General features: G+C 39.6%; 1 protein-coding gene across 3 annotated transcripts in view; it reads right to left on the reverse strand.

Moving 5' to 3' along the window:
• Positions 1-10885, reverse strand: part of LOC123517320 (protein disulfide-isomerase TMX3-like) — a 48245-nt gene extending 37360 nt beyond the window's left edge. For 2 of the 3 annotated variants that reach the window (XM_045277297.1, XM_045277295.1), the window contains exon 1: positions 10787-10885. In XM_045277297.1, the coding sequence (XP_045133232.1) occupies positions 10787-10820 (34 nt within the window). In that variant the 5' untranslated portion in view covers positions 10821-10885. Of the gene's footprint in view, positions 1-10208; positions 10683-10786 lie in introns of those variants that run through there. The other variant, XM_045277298.1, reaches the window with a different exon arrangement.
• Positions 10886-14130: the final 3245 nt, after the last annotated feature.

Consider the following 14130-nt stretch of genomic DNA (forward strand, 5'->3'; position numbering starts at 1 on the left):
AAGATACCTAAGACATCTGTTTATTTTTTGATAAGATATAGTTTCAGGTTGTCATTGTCTACTTTGATCAATTAAGGTAAATAGATTCACTAACAATCACAGCTAAGGACTTGTGATCTGGAAGTGATTTTTGTCCACCCTTCCTTAGCTAGTCTTTGTTATGCTATTGCCTCTAATAGTTTTTCTTTCTTAGTCATACTTGTTCAAGCTTTTTCACCCTCCTATTTTGGAAGGTATTTTATTTTGTGGTACAGCTTAGAGCATGGACTTATGGTGTCTTCTTTTCCATGGTACAAAAAAGCATATCTCCTCTGAACCTTCTTTGTAGCATTGTCTTCAACTAACTGTCTCTTTTGGGAAATATCTCCCACTCAGTCTTGAAGGGCATGGCCCAAGGGCAATTGAGCTTGTAGGTTTCTTTACCCAGTAAACATGTTTACTATATGCTTCTACTATCTGCTGAATCAACAGTAACTTAAGTTCAAGAAACCTCTTCTGGCTGTAATTTTTCTCTATATTACATGGCAGTTATAAAGACAAATCTCTACCAGCCTATCATCCATTCCATCCACAATGTAAAGCTGTAAATCATCATCAGTGGCAGAGTCATTGTCACTATTATCTTCATATAGTGAATCATCTGGTAAATCATCTGAAAAAAGCATCATCAAAGTCTTGATTTAGAATGAAGTTCAGATGAAGATGATGAAGATCTGTAATGTTCCTCATTCCAGGGAACATGATTGCATGTACTATTGTATTCAGAAACCACAAGCTGGATAATTGAGGATTGCATAAGACAAAAGACAGTGCAGGCTAATAGTCACTGGCCAACTGATAGTAGCAGAACTCACCACCACCAAAAAAAAAAAATAATAATAATAATAAAAAAATAAAATAAAAATAAAAATAGTAATAATAATAATAATAATAATAATAATAATAATAATAAATAAATAAAAAATAAAAAAAATACTGCCACTCAGTTACTATTCTGGTGTACAAGTCAAGCTCCAATATGGGCATACATCACTACATAGACAAGGGATAATCTCTGGATGAGCATCTATATGTAGTTGCATCACATTTTTCTGCTGAATTCTAGTCTGTCTAAGTATAGTTCCATTGCTGGCTAACATTTCACAAAAGGCTACCAGAGTATGAAGTAAAAGTAAATAAAGTGGTACTTTAAAAAGTCAGGTAAATTCTTAACTTCAGCAGCTTACTTTTTTACTATTTTTTCTTCCAGGCCTTTTTAAAACTCATTGTGTGTATATATATATATATATATATATATATATATATATATATATATATATATATATATATATATATATATATATATATATATACAGTGCTTACTCCAATTTTGCGAGTTCAAATTTTGCAATACACCAATTTTGTGACCAACGACCAAAAATTGCCATTTATAAAATTTCCCCATCTTGCTCCTTTCTCCCAGTATTGCAAGTGGTGGCAAGAGAGAGAGCGTTCCCGCAAATTATATATTACTGTATTATATAGGCAATATTTTATTAATTTATTCATATTTATCATATTATACTACAGTACCCTCCCGAGTTTAGCACTATCTGAGTTTCGCGATCCTCGAGTTTGGCGCTTAGTCCTAAATTCTTACTATCCCGAGTTTGGCGCTGTATCGCCCCGAGTTTCGCGCTGCTTTGACAAGTATCGGTCGCGTTTACTTCCGGGCGGCGTCACATATGCTGCCCCAAGACTCCTGCAGTTGGCTGACTGAGCTGACTATGTGTGCACGTGTCCTTAGCCCTCTTCCACCAGCATCTTGATAGTTCTTATATGAAAGCTAAATAATTGTGATGTCAGGAAATAAAGGAGGCACTGCAGCATGTGGCTCGAAGAAACCTACTTCGGCAAAAGGAAGCAGGCCAGAGAGGCAGGGTAAGAAGAAAAGACTGTTAAACATGAAGGAAAAAGGCGAAGTGTTGGATAAGCTTGATGCTGGAATGGGACCTGTTGCCGTTGGAAACTTGTTCAACATTAGTGAGTCTACTGTTAGAGGAATAAGAGCGAAACGTGAGGAAATAAAACGTTTCCTGAAAGACGCTCGAGGAGCTCTGTGATTCAAGTTGCTCACATCACGCATCCTACAAGCAAGTTGATGGTAACAACAGAACACTATTTGAAGAAATATATTGTTGACAAAAATGACCGAAATGTGTGCATATCTTCTGGTAAGGTAAGACAGAAGGCAAGAGAAATATATGCTGCAGTGGCACGTAAGTTAAACATTGACAATCCTCCACCTTTCTCTGCTAGTAATGGCTGGTTCTCAAGGTTCAAAAAAAGACACTCGTTCAAGAGGGCACGATGTCTGGGTGAAGCAGCAGACGCATCTACAGAAGAGGTGGAAAGTTTCATTGGTGTCTTGAAACAGATGACTGAGGACAGCGGTTACGATCTCCGTCAAATATTCAACGCCGATGAAACGAATTTGAAGGCTTTGCGCTAGCGGACCATGCCCCAGAGTGAGATTATGTGCTGTTAGAGTTCTTATTATTTCTTTTCTCTTTTTGTTCTTTTCAATAAAGTGTGTATCCCAGTTTTTTTTGTCTTAACAAGAGCATTCTTCACTGAAACTGAATACACCCACCAATTTATCGGTATTTTGAAATAAGGGAGTAAAGTGGGGAGGAAAAAAAATCAGCTTCGTCCCGGGCCAGAATGAATAAGCGTTTTTACATTGTTTTCAATACCCCGAGTTTAGCGATCCTCGAGTTTGGCGCTATATCTTAAGAAGAAAGCAAGCACTAAACTCGGGAGGGTACTGTATATTATTATCATATCTATATTATATCTATCATAGTTTGGTGGTTTTTGGCTAGTTTTCATAAAAATCTGGCGGTAATTCAATGAAGCTCATCTGGCAACACTGCCCCACTCCCTCCCGCCTTCCATTTGTTTACGTACACCTCCACGGAGTTCTCTCTGCAAATTTGGAGGAATCCTTGTGTTCGACTTTGTGCGACATGGCGCCACCAACCAAGAAAAACATTAGGCTATCTTTGGAGCAGAAGATAAAGATGATTAAAATGAAAAGAGATGGAAAAAGGAACTGTGATATTTCCAGAGAGTTTGGTGTGGGAGAATCAACTGTGAGAATGGTGTTTAAAAACAGTGAGAAAATTGAAAAAGCTGTAAAAACCTATGGTGGACAGATTTTTTATTCTCGTAGCCATTGTACAAACACTGTGATCATTCATATGGAAAGATACCTGGCTCAATATATATGTGATGTAAATATGGGCAAAATATTAGGAAAATATTGAAAAATTAGGCGACCATGGACAAGGGGTCCACCATATTAAATTTTTTTCCATAGGAATAATACTTCCAATTTTGCGATTTCCAAATTTGCGACTCACAATGCCGACCCATTTCTCGCAAAATTGGAGTAAGCACTGTATATATATATATATATATATATATATATATATATATATATATATATATATATATATATATATATATATATATATACAGTGATACCTCGACATACAATTTTAATTCATTCCGTGACGATCATCGTATATATAAAAAATTGTATATCAATTCAATTTTTCCCATAGAAATTAATGGAAATAGAATTAATTCGTTCTTGTGATATGAATTTAATCCCCCAAAAAAAAAATTAACATGCTTTAAATACCTACCAAATATAGATTTAATATAAGATAAATACAATGTTTATAATATGCATGATATAAATTAACTATATTGCTCAAAATAATAACTTAACCCGCAAAACTCAGGACACATCGAAAGACGTTCATCACGGAGGACCAGGGCACATTGATAGACGTTTAGGCTTTTTATGGCTATATTTTGGCTATTTTCTTCCCATTTTCTTTGCTTGTGAGCTGGCAACACTCATCAGGAGTAAACATATGCTCTACTTCACTGTGTCACCAACAATGAATGGTAGCAGCGACAGTGATTTCATTGTGTCTGATTCCACCACCTCTCCCTTACTTCTATACCTCAGGTCTCTCGCCAAGTTACAAGGAGACAACTTTTGAATGTAAGTGGTATCAGAACAGGCGACAGGAGGGAGAGAGAGAGAGAGAGAGAGAGAGAGAGAGAGAGAGAGAGAGAGAGAGAGAGAGAGAGAGAGAGAGAGAGAGAGAGAGAGAGAGAGAGGATACAAGGGGCTCGTTTTCTTTCGCTCCAGCCGAACCCGATCGGACGCAAGGCCACGTATACCAATGATACTATCTCATTCAACCTGTGATATTTTGGTGACCATGACATCTAGAGACTTCTGAGTTTTTGCATTGCAAAGAGGAAGAGTTGCTTGTGGGCAGAACACCATTTGTACTCACTCGTTTATTGAATTTCTAAGTGTAATCAGTATGTGAATACAGGCTATTTTGTGTGTTTCTCGCCAAACTTTTACTTTTGAGACCCATGATCTTGATGGTCTTGAGTTCACAAAACTTAAGAAAAAATACACACTGCTGAGGAGCACAGACACATACTGTCATACCTCGCCGAACACGAATCGGTAAAATATACCATATTTCGCCAAGCACGACTTTGACTTGTGATTGCACGACTTTGACTTGCGATTGCACGATTTGGTCTCCATTTGAATCTCCCGCTGGTCCTGGTGGATGCACGCGACCTCCCCTCCCAAGCGTTTTGGACTTGCCCCGAGGCTGGTGGTAGCATGCTGCCTCGCGCCACTCGCTCTCTCCTTGTCGTGCTGTTGTTGTGTGCAGACGTGGTTCCCTTGCGCTCTCTTGATTTCATCTTAGCCATGGCCAGTCTGAGGCCCATCACTTCATATTTCAAGCCCTCTCCAACCAGCAAATAAACTAAATAAGGTACAGTAATACTCCGCTTAACGAACGTTCGCCTAACAAATTTCCGGTTTAACGTACTATATAAAGTTAGACCAAAAAGTCCGCATAATGTACAACCACATCCGTTTTAGCAAATTTTCTGGGTTTGAATTTGCCGGGTGAGGGACCGAACACGGCAGCTTCACTGTGATTGTCTGGCTCCCCGCCTGTCTCTAGCGCTCCTGGAGCTGGATCCAAGATTCTTTAACAACCTCAGAGCAACCTCCTGCCGCGAAATGGCTTCCATAACGTTTGGAGGGACGGTGACGAGGTTGCTCTGAGGTTGCTAGGAACTCCACCTCTGGAGGTGGTGTTACTGTCTTATATATGAAAATATGTTCACAAAACAACATTTCTATTAGCTTTTTACAAACCTTGCCCCCAAGAAAGGATTGTTTTGTAATGCACAAAGTGAAATCTTACATGGAATACCAAAAAATAAAGTAGAGATGATGAGATCGGCCACAGACAGTGGAGACTCCTTCGACTTGGCCGCTTCTTCTTCTTCTTATGACTGCGGTATTTCATTAGTAATTCACTATCATGCAGTGCCACGGAGTCCAGGTTATCCTCATGGCATGAGCATATACGAATACAGTAATACTCTGCTTAACGAACAGGATAGGGGGTGTCAAAGCTGTTCATAGAGCAAAAATTCGTTAAGCGGACGTAATTTTCCATTAGGAAATAATGGAAATAAGGGGGGATGCATTCTGGGCTGGTCCCCAACATACCACATGGGTAAAAAAAAAAAAAAAAAAAAAATTATATACTGTAAGGTCCCGGGTTATGTCAGTCTCGAGTTACGTCAAACTCGTAGTTACGTCAGTCCACTCTAAGGCAATTTATGATTTTAAAAAATTTAAAATTTATAAATCGTAAAGCGCGGGATTTATTGTTATTGTTGGCCGCCAGGCATCACTAGTGGTTACCCGCCACACCGCCCGCCTCATGCTTGAATACAATAACACCCTGCCTCAGTTCCACCACACCGTCACCCCTGGCAAGAGTGTTATCCTACTTCTGCATTTACTGACTCAAGTTCTTAGTATCTTGCTCAATGGCACCAAAGAGAAAACTCCTTAGTGACAGCAGTGATGTTAAGAAAAGGAAAACCATTACGCTACAAGAAAAAGTGGACATAATTAAAAGACATGAGAAGGGAGGCAGCAGCTGTGTGTGAGGGAGGGAAGAAGAAAATAGGAAGCCCGTTACCATGACAACGGGGAGGTTGACGACCTTGAGGGCTCGCGCAACCACCATCACAACAATAACAACTCTGGAACCTTTGCCTGGGCCACACGACACTCGCAACTCACTTGCACCATCTGCACCTGTCTGCTGATCCCTATTGCCCTTTCCTATTGCATTTCCTGCTCCGCTGCCCACGCTTCTACTCCCACTGCACTGGACTACACTCCCAGCTGTCCGCCCTGGGCGTCACAACATTCGACCTGCCCACCCTCCTGGCGGCCTCATGCGTCCACCCCCTCTCAGTAACCTGCAGTCCTTCGCATTCGCGGCCCTAATCAACAACAAAAACAAGCTTGTGTTTCATATTCCTACATAGTTGTAAATAATATAACAATATAACAATATAACCTTTAATTACCTGAATGACCATAAACAATGATTGGTTGAAAACTCGATAATATGCTTTGAAATGTACGGAAACTCGAGTTACGTACAAAATCAACTTATGTCATGTTTCAGGAACGTAACTCTGACGTAAACCGAGACCTTACTGTATACGTTTGGCAGCATATTGGGCCACCGGTGTACCACTACTTTTATGATGTCATATGAGTCATTGGAAGTTAGAGGATCTACGTACAAATTCTCTCACATTCTCGCATTTATGTTCACAAAACAACATTTCTATTAGCTTTTTACAAACCTTGCCCCCAAGAAAGGATTGTTTTGTAATGCATAAAGTGAAATCTTACATGGAATACCAAAAAATAAAGCAGAGATGAGATGAGCTACAGATGAAGCAAAGTGGGAGACTTGCGGCCACTCGGCCGCTTCTTCTTCTTGTGACCCTTTTAGCCTGTGTGTTGTCTTTCCCCATGATATTTGTTTCCACTCTATCGCCTGCTATAATGGATATCATATCTTAGTATTCATATACGCTCATGCCATAAGGATAACCTTGACTCCGTGGCACTGAGTGATAGTGAATTATTAATGAAATTCACTATCACTCAGTGCCACGGAGTCGAGGTTATCCTCATGGAATGAGCGTATATGAATACTAAGATATGGTATCCATTATAGCAGGCAATAGAGGAGTGGAAACATAAACATCATGATGAAAGTAACACGCAAGCAAAAGGGTCACAAGAAGAAGAAGTGGCCGAGTGGCCACAAGTCTCCTGCTTCGTCTGTGGCTGATCTCATCTCAGCTTTATTTTTTTGGTATTCCATGTAAGATTTCCCTTTATGCATTACAAAACAATCCTTTCTTGGGGGCAAGGTTTGTAAAAAGCTAATAGAAATGTTGTTTTGTGAACATAAATGCATATATATGACAGTAACACCACCTCCAGAGGTGGTGTTCCCACCAACCTCAGAGCAACCTGATAGCAACCTTGTCACCGTCCCTCCAAGCGTTCATGGAGGTTGCTCTGATGTTAAAGAACATTGGATCCAGCTCAAGGAGCGCTAGAGATAGAGGCGGGGAGCCAGACAATCACAGTGAAGCTGCCACGTTCAGTCCCTCACCCGGCAAATTCAAACCCAGAAAATTCGCTAAAACGGATGTGGTTGTACGTTATGCGGACTTTTTGGTCTAACTTTATATAGTACATTAAACCGGAAATTCGTTAGACGAACGTTTGTTAAGCGGAGTATTACTGTATATATATACTATATATATATAAATATATATATATATATATATATATATATATATATATATATATATATATATATATATATATATATATATATACATATATACAGTAAGGTCTCGGTTTACATCAGAGTTAAGTTCCTGAAACATGACGTAAGTTGATTTTGTACGTAACTCAAGTTTCCGTACATTTCAAAGCATATTATTGAGTTTTCAACCAATCATAGTTTATGGTCATTCAGATAAGTTAAAGGTTATATTGTTATATCATTTACAACTATGTAGGAATATGAAACACAAGCTTGTTTTTGTTGTTGATTAGGGCCGCGAACGCGAAGAACTGCAGGTTGCCGAGAGGGGTGAACGCCTGAGGCCGCCAGGAGGGTGGGCAGGTCGAATGTTGTGATGCCCAGGGCGGACAGCTGGGAGCATAGTGCAGTGCGGTGGGAGTAGAAGCGTGGGCAGCGGAGCAGAAAATGCAATAGGAAAGGGCAATAGGGATCAGCAGACAGACGCAGACGGTGCAAGTGAGCTGTGAGTGTCGTGTAGCCCAGGCGAAGGCTCCATTTGTGCACACTTTCTGCTGTTACAATCTTATCATTCAACCTGTTCCAGATGTCTAACATTCTATGTGGAGAGATAAACTTTTTAATGTTTCTCAAACATTGACTTTTCCTTCTTAGAATTTCCTCTTGGCTATCTATCTCCATCTTCGATCAGTGATACCAGGTCTTGTCTATCTTTTCCATACATCATTATTAAATCTCCTCTCTCCCATCTATCCTTCAAAGTTGCTAGTTCCATTTTCTTTAGTCTATCTTCATAAGGAAGGTCCTTTATTTCTGACACTATCTTTGTGGTTATCCTTTGGATTCTTTCTAGTTTCCTGCATGTGCATGTATGATGACCACACCACTGCTGCATATTCAATTTTAGGTCTTATTATTGTGGTTACGATTATTTTTCATTATACTCTTGTCCATGTAGTAGTTAAATGCCACCCTGATGTTTGTTAGTGTTTTGTATGTTGAAGCAAATAACCCATTTATGTGCTTTCTGGGATCACGGTATCTTGTACAATCATTATTTTCCTTCTTTTCATTATAATCTCTTCTCTCATTTTGTACTCCCATGTAAGCCTTTATTACTTTTATCCATTTCCATCACATGACATTTTTTGGCATTAAATTCTAATTTCCACTTCTGACTCCATTCCCAGATCTTATCAATATCTCATTGTTCCTTATTACTCTCAAGTGTTTTGCATCATCAGCGAACAAATTTATATAGCTACTCAGTTTCTCCTATATATCATAATATATAGCTATGTAAAAAAATTATTGGTGCCAGCACTGACCCCTGTGGTATGCCTTTAGTTACTGAGCTCCAACTTGATAGGGTGTCTCTTATCACTGTCCTCATTTCTCTTTCTGTTAAGTAGTCCCTTATTCAGCTTAAGAACTTCTCTGTACTCCTACAGGTTTTATTTTTCATAGGAGTCATCTATGTGGTACTCTGTCAAAAGCCTTTTTAATATCTAAATACACTGTGTCCACCACTCCATCTCTCTCATATACCCCATGTGTTACCTGTGTATAGAAACTCAGTAGATTTGTTATAGTCTACATGATATTGCTTTACTAAATCCAAATTGTGAGTTATTCATTATTTCATTTTCCTCCAAAATATCCAGCCATTTTCTTCTAATTTCAACTTCACTGAGATTTCCAAAAACACTAGTACATGACACAAGACTATAATTCTAGGGCTTGGTCCTTTTCCCTCCTTTATATACTGGGACTACATTTGCTCTTTTCCATTCCCTTGGTACTCTCACTTCCATTAAGAGCTGTTGATCACATCTCAAATTGGGTGTACCAATTGTTCTCTACATTCCCTCAGTGTCCATCCTGACACTCCATCTGGCACTACTGCCTTTCTTACATCTACCTTTTCTAGTAATTTGCTAATTTCCTGTTCATACACCATAACATTTTGTAATCCTTCCTGTGTCACTTCATCGTTTGGTTCTATGAAATCTCCTACATTAAATACTGTTTTAATGGTCTCATTCATCAGTTCACTCATTTCTTCTTTTGTTTCATATAACCTGTTTCTCTTAATCAACTTAATGATGGTGTCTTGGTTCAACATTCTTCCATTTAAATACTTGTAGAAAAGCTTGGGTTCCTCTCCACATCTTTTTATGACATCCCTTTCAAACTTCCTCTCCTTCTCCCTCGTTATTCTAATATATTCATTTGGTGCTTCATTATATTGCTTCCTATTCATTTCTCTGCTTCCTTAACTTCTTCCAAGCAGCATACTTTCTCTTCTTAGTTTTCGCACATGTAGCAATACACCGTGTGTGTTTGCTCTCTTTAATTCTGTATTCTGGAACGTACTTCCTTACCTCTTCATTATACTTGTTAGGAAGAGTTCATACTTCTCTTGAACTAATTAAATCTTACTTGTTCGTGTACCTCATCCCATCTCAAAATTTCCTGATCCTCCACTTCAACTTCTAGGACTATGTGATCACTTTTTCCCATTGGGCTATGTTGTTTGATGATTGGACAAGGCTCTTTTTGATGAATATCAGGATACAAGGCCCAATTCTGTACATAGATTAACATTAATCAAAACAAAACATATTCAATAATACACTATTATTTACTTAGTAATTTTTCTCCTGGCCACAACACCTATGAGGGGAGCTGTTTAGGTACTGGTGTGGATTGTGGTGTTAGTATGGCGGTGGTCAGCAAGGAAAAAATAAATAAATAAACACAGGGTGATGACTAAGTGGCCCATGGGTATAGTGCTAAATGACACCTGATTTCATATCTATACATGAAAATGGTGGCAACGTGCGTGACATGACCCCAGGTATTCTAATCGATCCCGTGACCACCACACCGGTAACATTTGCACACCGCCCCTGGACATTCTGTGCCCCATTAGGCTAAAATATGTCTTATTTGGGATTCTTTGGATCCTGTTTGACAACAGCGAGTATGCCAATGGTACATCCCGAGAAATGACTCACTTGACAAGGTAGCAAGGAGGCGTAACACCTCCATGTTGTTGTCTTGTGTCTTCTGCTAAGCTGAGCAGCCCGCAACGCACGATAGCTACTCTTGGTTTTGGAAGTTTATCAACTAGCAACAAACCATTCATAGACTGGATTTCATTATGTTACAAATAAACATTACAAATAGATATGTAAAGTACACACACACACACACATATATATATATATATATATATATATATATATATATATATATATATATATATATATATATATATATATATATATATATATATATATATATATATATATATATATATATATATATATATATATATATATATATATATATATTAACAAATTTATCTATAACTAAACGAGAGAGAGAGAGAGAGAGAGAGAATGTTCAAGGTAGGGGTTCTCAATCTGCTGGAGGTACTTGGATAATATCCTTTACAGTACCATTGTATATTGAGTTAGTGTAGTCACTAAATTAACATCAAGAAGATTTCTAATATTATCCTTTATAGTACCAGTGCATACTAACCATAGATAAGTCGTTTTTTTTTTTTTTTTTTTTGTTATTTCTTTTTGTCACGTCAAAGGAAACCTGGATAAAGGAAAGGTCTCTCGACCGCCCACTGTAAATAAAGCTCCCATCCCTAGAGTTCATATACACAAGTCCCTGTGTGTTCAGGTGAGCTTTATGAAGTCTCTCAAAGCCGTCGAATCGTCGATCCATGTTCGAGACATGCCACGGTGAGCACCGCTTCGGCTGCTAGTAAACAGGGGTCTGGGGGCTGGCATCCCAGCCCTAAGGATGTTCTATATATCTGTCCACTGTCCCTCATTAACTATGCAGCCCCTGTTTTAATACAGTTTAGTGACACCCAGCTCCGTTCCCTGGAGCTTGTTCAGAATGAAGCCATGATGATAATTTTGGGATGCTCCAGACTGCACTACTTGAGGTCCTCAGAGCTGAACTGCACCTGCCGAGTATTATGTGTAAGATACAGGAAATGACTTGTTGTACTGTTGGTTGGATGCTATGCACGGGCTCTACTCTCTAAAGGGATCACTGACTCCCCTATATCATGATCCTCGGGCTCCTACAACTCCATACCTCAGGAAGATCTTGGGAGTACTGATAAGTGTAGGTGTAGCCGAGGCCTCCATTAACGTTATGTCACCGCTCCGACCCATCTGGAACCCCCACTGTCTCAGTGCTGATGTTCACTCACTTGCATAAGCCCAAGAGGGACATGGCTCCTTCATGTGCTGCAAGACATATTTATGACCAAGTTGTCCAAGTACCCCACGTTCAGGTTATTAATGTTTATTGTGATGGGTCAATCGATGGCAGCAGGTCCGGATGTAGACTATTCATCCGCGACTATATCTCTGCCAATCACTACACTGACACTGAGGTTTCCAGGCGGCTCCCTGCACACATGTCTTCTACTGGCAGCAATGTATGCTGTTCTGGAGGCGCCCCATATTGTGGCGCCTCTCCATAAGAATGTTTATTTCTTTGTTGACGGTCAGGCTGCACTGTATGCTCTTCGATCCATCTCCCCCATGGACTGTGATCTAGTTAATAAGTGTCTTGATCTCATCCACGCCCAAGAAGGTGCTGGTACCACGGTCCATTTCACCTGCATACCCTCTCATGTGGATATTCCGCTAAATGAAAAGACAGACCGCCTTGCTCAATGTGCCCTTCAGGACGACAGTGGACCCTGGGATTGAGTACACTCTGGGCTGTGTTAAGAGTAGCATTAAACCAATCGACAAATGACAAAGTTTCAAGGAGGTACGTGGTGAGATTCGGACCTACGCATGGAAGTCTGCCCAATCCCACGCTCACCACCTTATCCGCTACGCCACAATAAAAAAATAATAAATAAATAAAATAAATAAAAGTCACTCGGAATGCATTGCGTATTCACAGCATTGTAATGTTTCATTTGTTTATTATAGTTTAATTTTATTCAACACTGACACATCAGAATTGTTGACAGCTTACTGGCAGTTTGAACAGGCCTGCTGGTTTCTTTGGTTAACTGCACACCCCCCATATAGGTTAGCTTAGGTTATGATAGGTTAATGTCCTAGTGTGGAGGGTCCATGGGAGGCGCAGCTCCCACGATTAGGTTACATTAGGTTAGGTTATGTTAAGTTAGGTTAATACCCTAGCGGAGGGGTTAAAGGGGGGGGCTAAGTTACATTAGGTTAGGTTAATGGCCTAGCAGGGAGTCGGTCCAGTTAGGTTACATTAGAGGTTAGGTTATGTTAGGTTAGATTAGGTTATGCTTGGTTAGGTTGGGTTGGAAAAACTTGAAATATTATGGAAATTTTCCGTTCTGGCCTAATATTAGGCTATATATGTTTTCTAATCTCTGAATAATTATATGGATAATGTAGCTGTCGTTATACATGTTCCTCAATAAAGATTCGTATATTTCTTTTCTTTTACAGACTGACATCTTTGCATTATGTCTAAGAGACAAGGCCTGTCGGAAGAAGCAGTTCATGAACTACTTCATGAAGTGACTATGGAGCTGGAGGATCATGTCACCATGCCCATAGAGATGCCAATTATGTGGCGCCTACTGAGTACTGACCCCTTCTTTAAGACTCTAGACCCGTCAACAAATGGAAACAAATTTGGCGTTTTCAGTAGCACTTTGTGGAAGGCGAACGGTCCAGAATAGGGCTGGGCGGGATCCGAGTACTGGATCCGGATCCACCGGATCCGACAAGGCAGGAGGGATCCGATTACCAGCCTCTGATACTCGAATCCACTGACGATTACTTGCTGGCTGAGGCGAATCCTGACGAATCCGGTACTCAGATACATTACTTTCCTGACAGAGGTGAATCCTGATGGATCTGGCGATCATTCACTATTGTTTTTCGCTTTTTGGGCTTCATGATTTAATTATTAGCAAAAAAAAAAAAAAAAAGCAGAATTGGCTACAAATAATATCTATATAGATTAGTCAGCGAGAGACATTAGAATATGAATTTAGTGTTGCCATTCATGCCTCAATTTCTCCGAAGGCTGATTGGCTGATACGCTGTGACGTCAGAACGTACCATATAAATAGTCCCGCGTATATATAAATAACAATGATAAAAAATCTTCCCCAAAAATTATAACCAGTATCACAAAAATTTTCAACGCCTCCCTTTCTTCCGGGCACTTCCCAAAACCATTCAAAATTTCAAACATAACACTCATCCCGAAGCCCGGCAAAAATTTACATCTCCCTGAAAATTATCGCCCCATAAGCTTGCTGGAAATACTCGGTAAATCTTTCGAGCGGTTAATTAATCAAAGGTTAAGATCATACCTC

Source organism: Portunus trituberculatus, chromosome 42 (genome assembly GCF_017591435.1).
Source record: "Portunus trituberculatus isolate SZX2019 chromosome 42, ASM1759143v1, whole genome shotgun sequence".
Lineage (NCBI taxonomy): Eukaryota > Metazoa > Arthropoda > Malacostraca > Decapoda > Portunidae > Portunus > Portunus trituberculatus.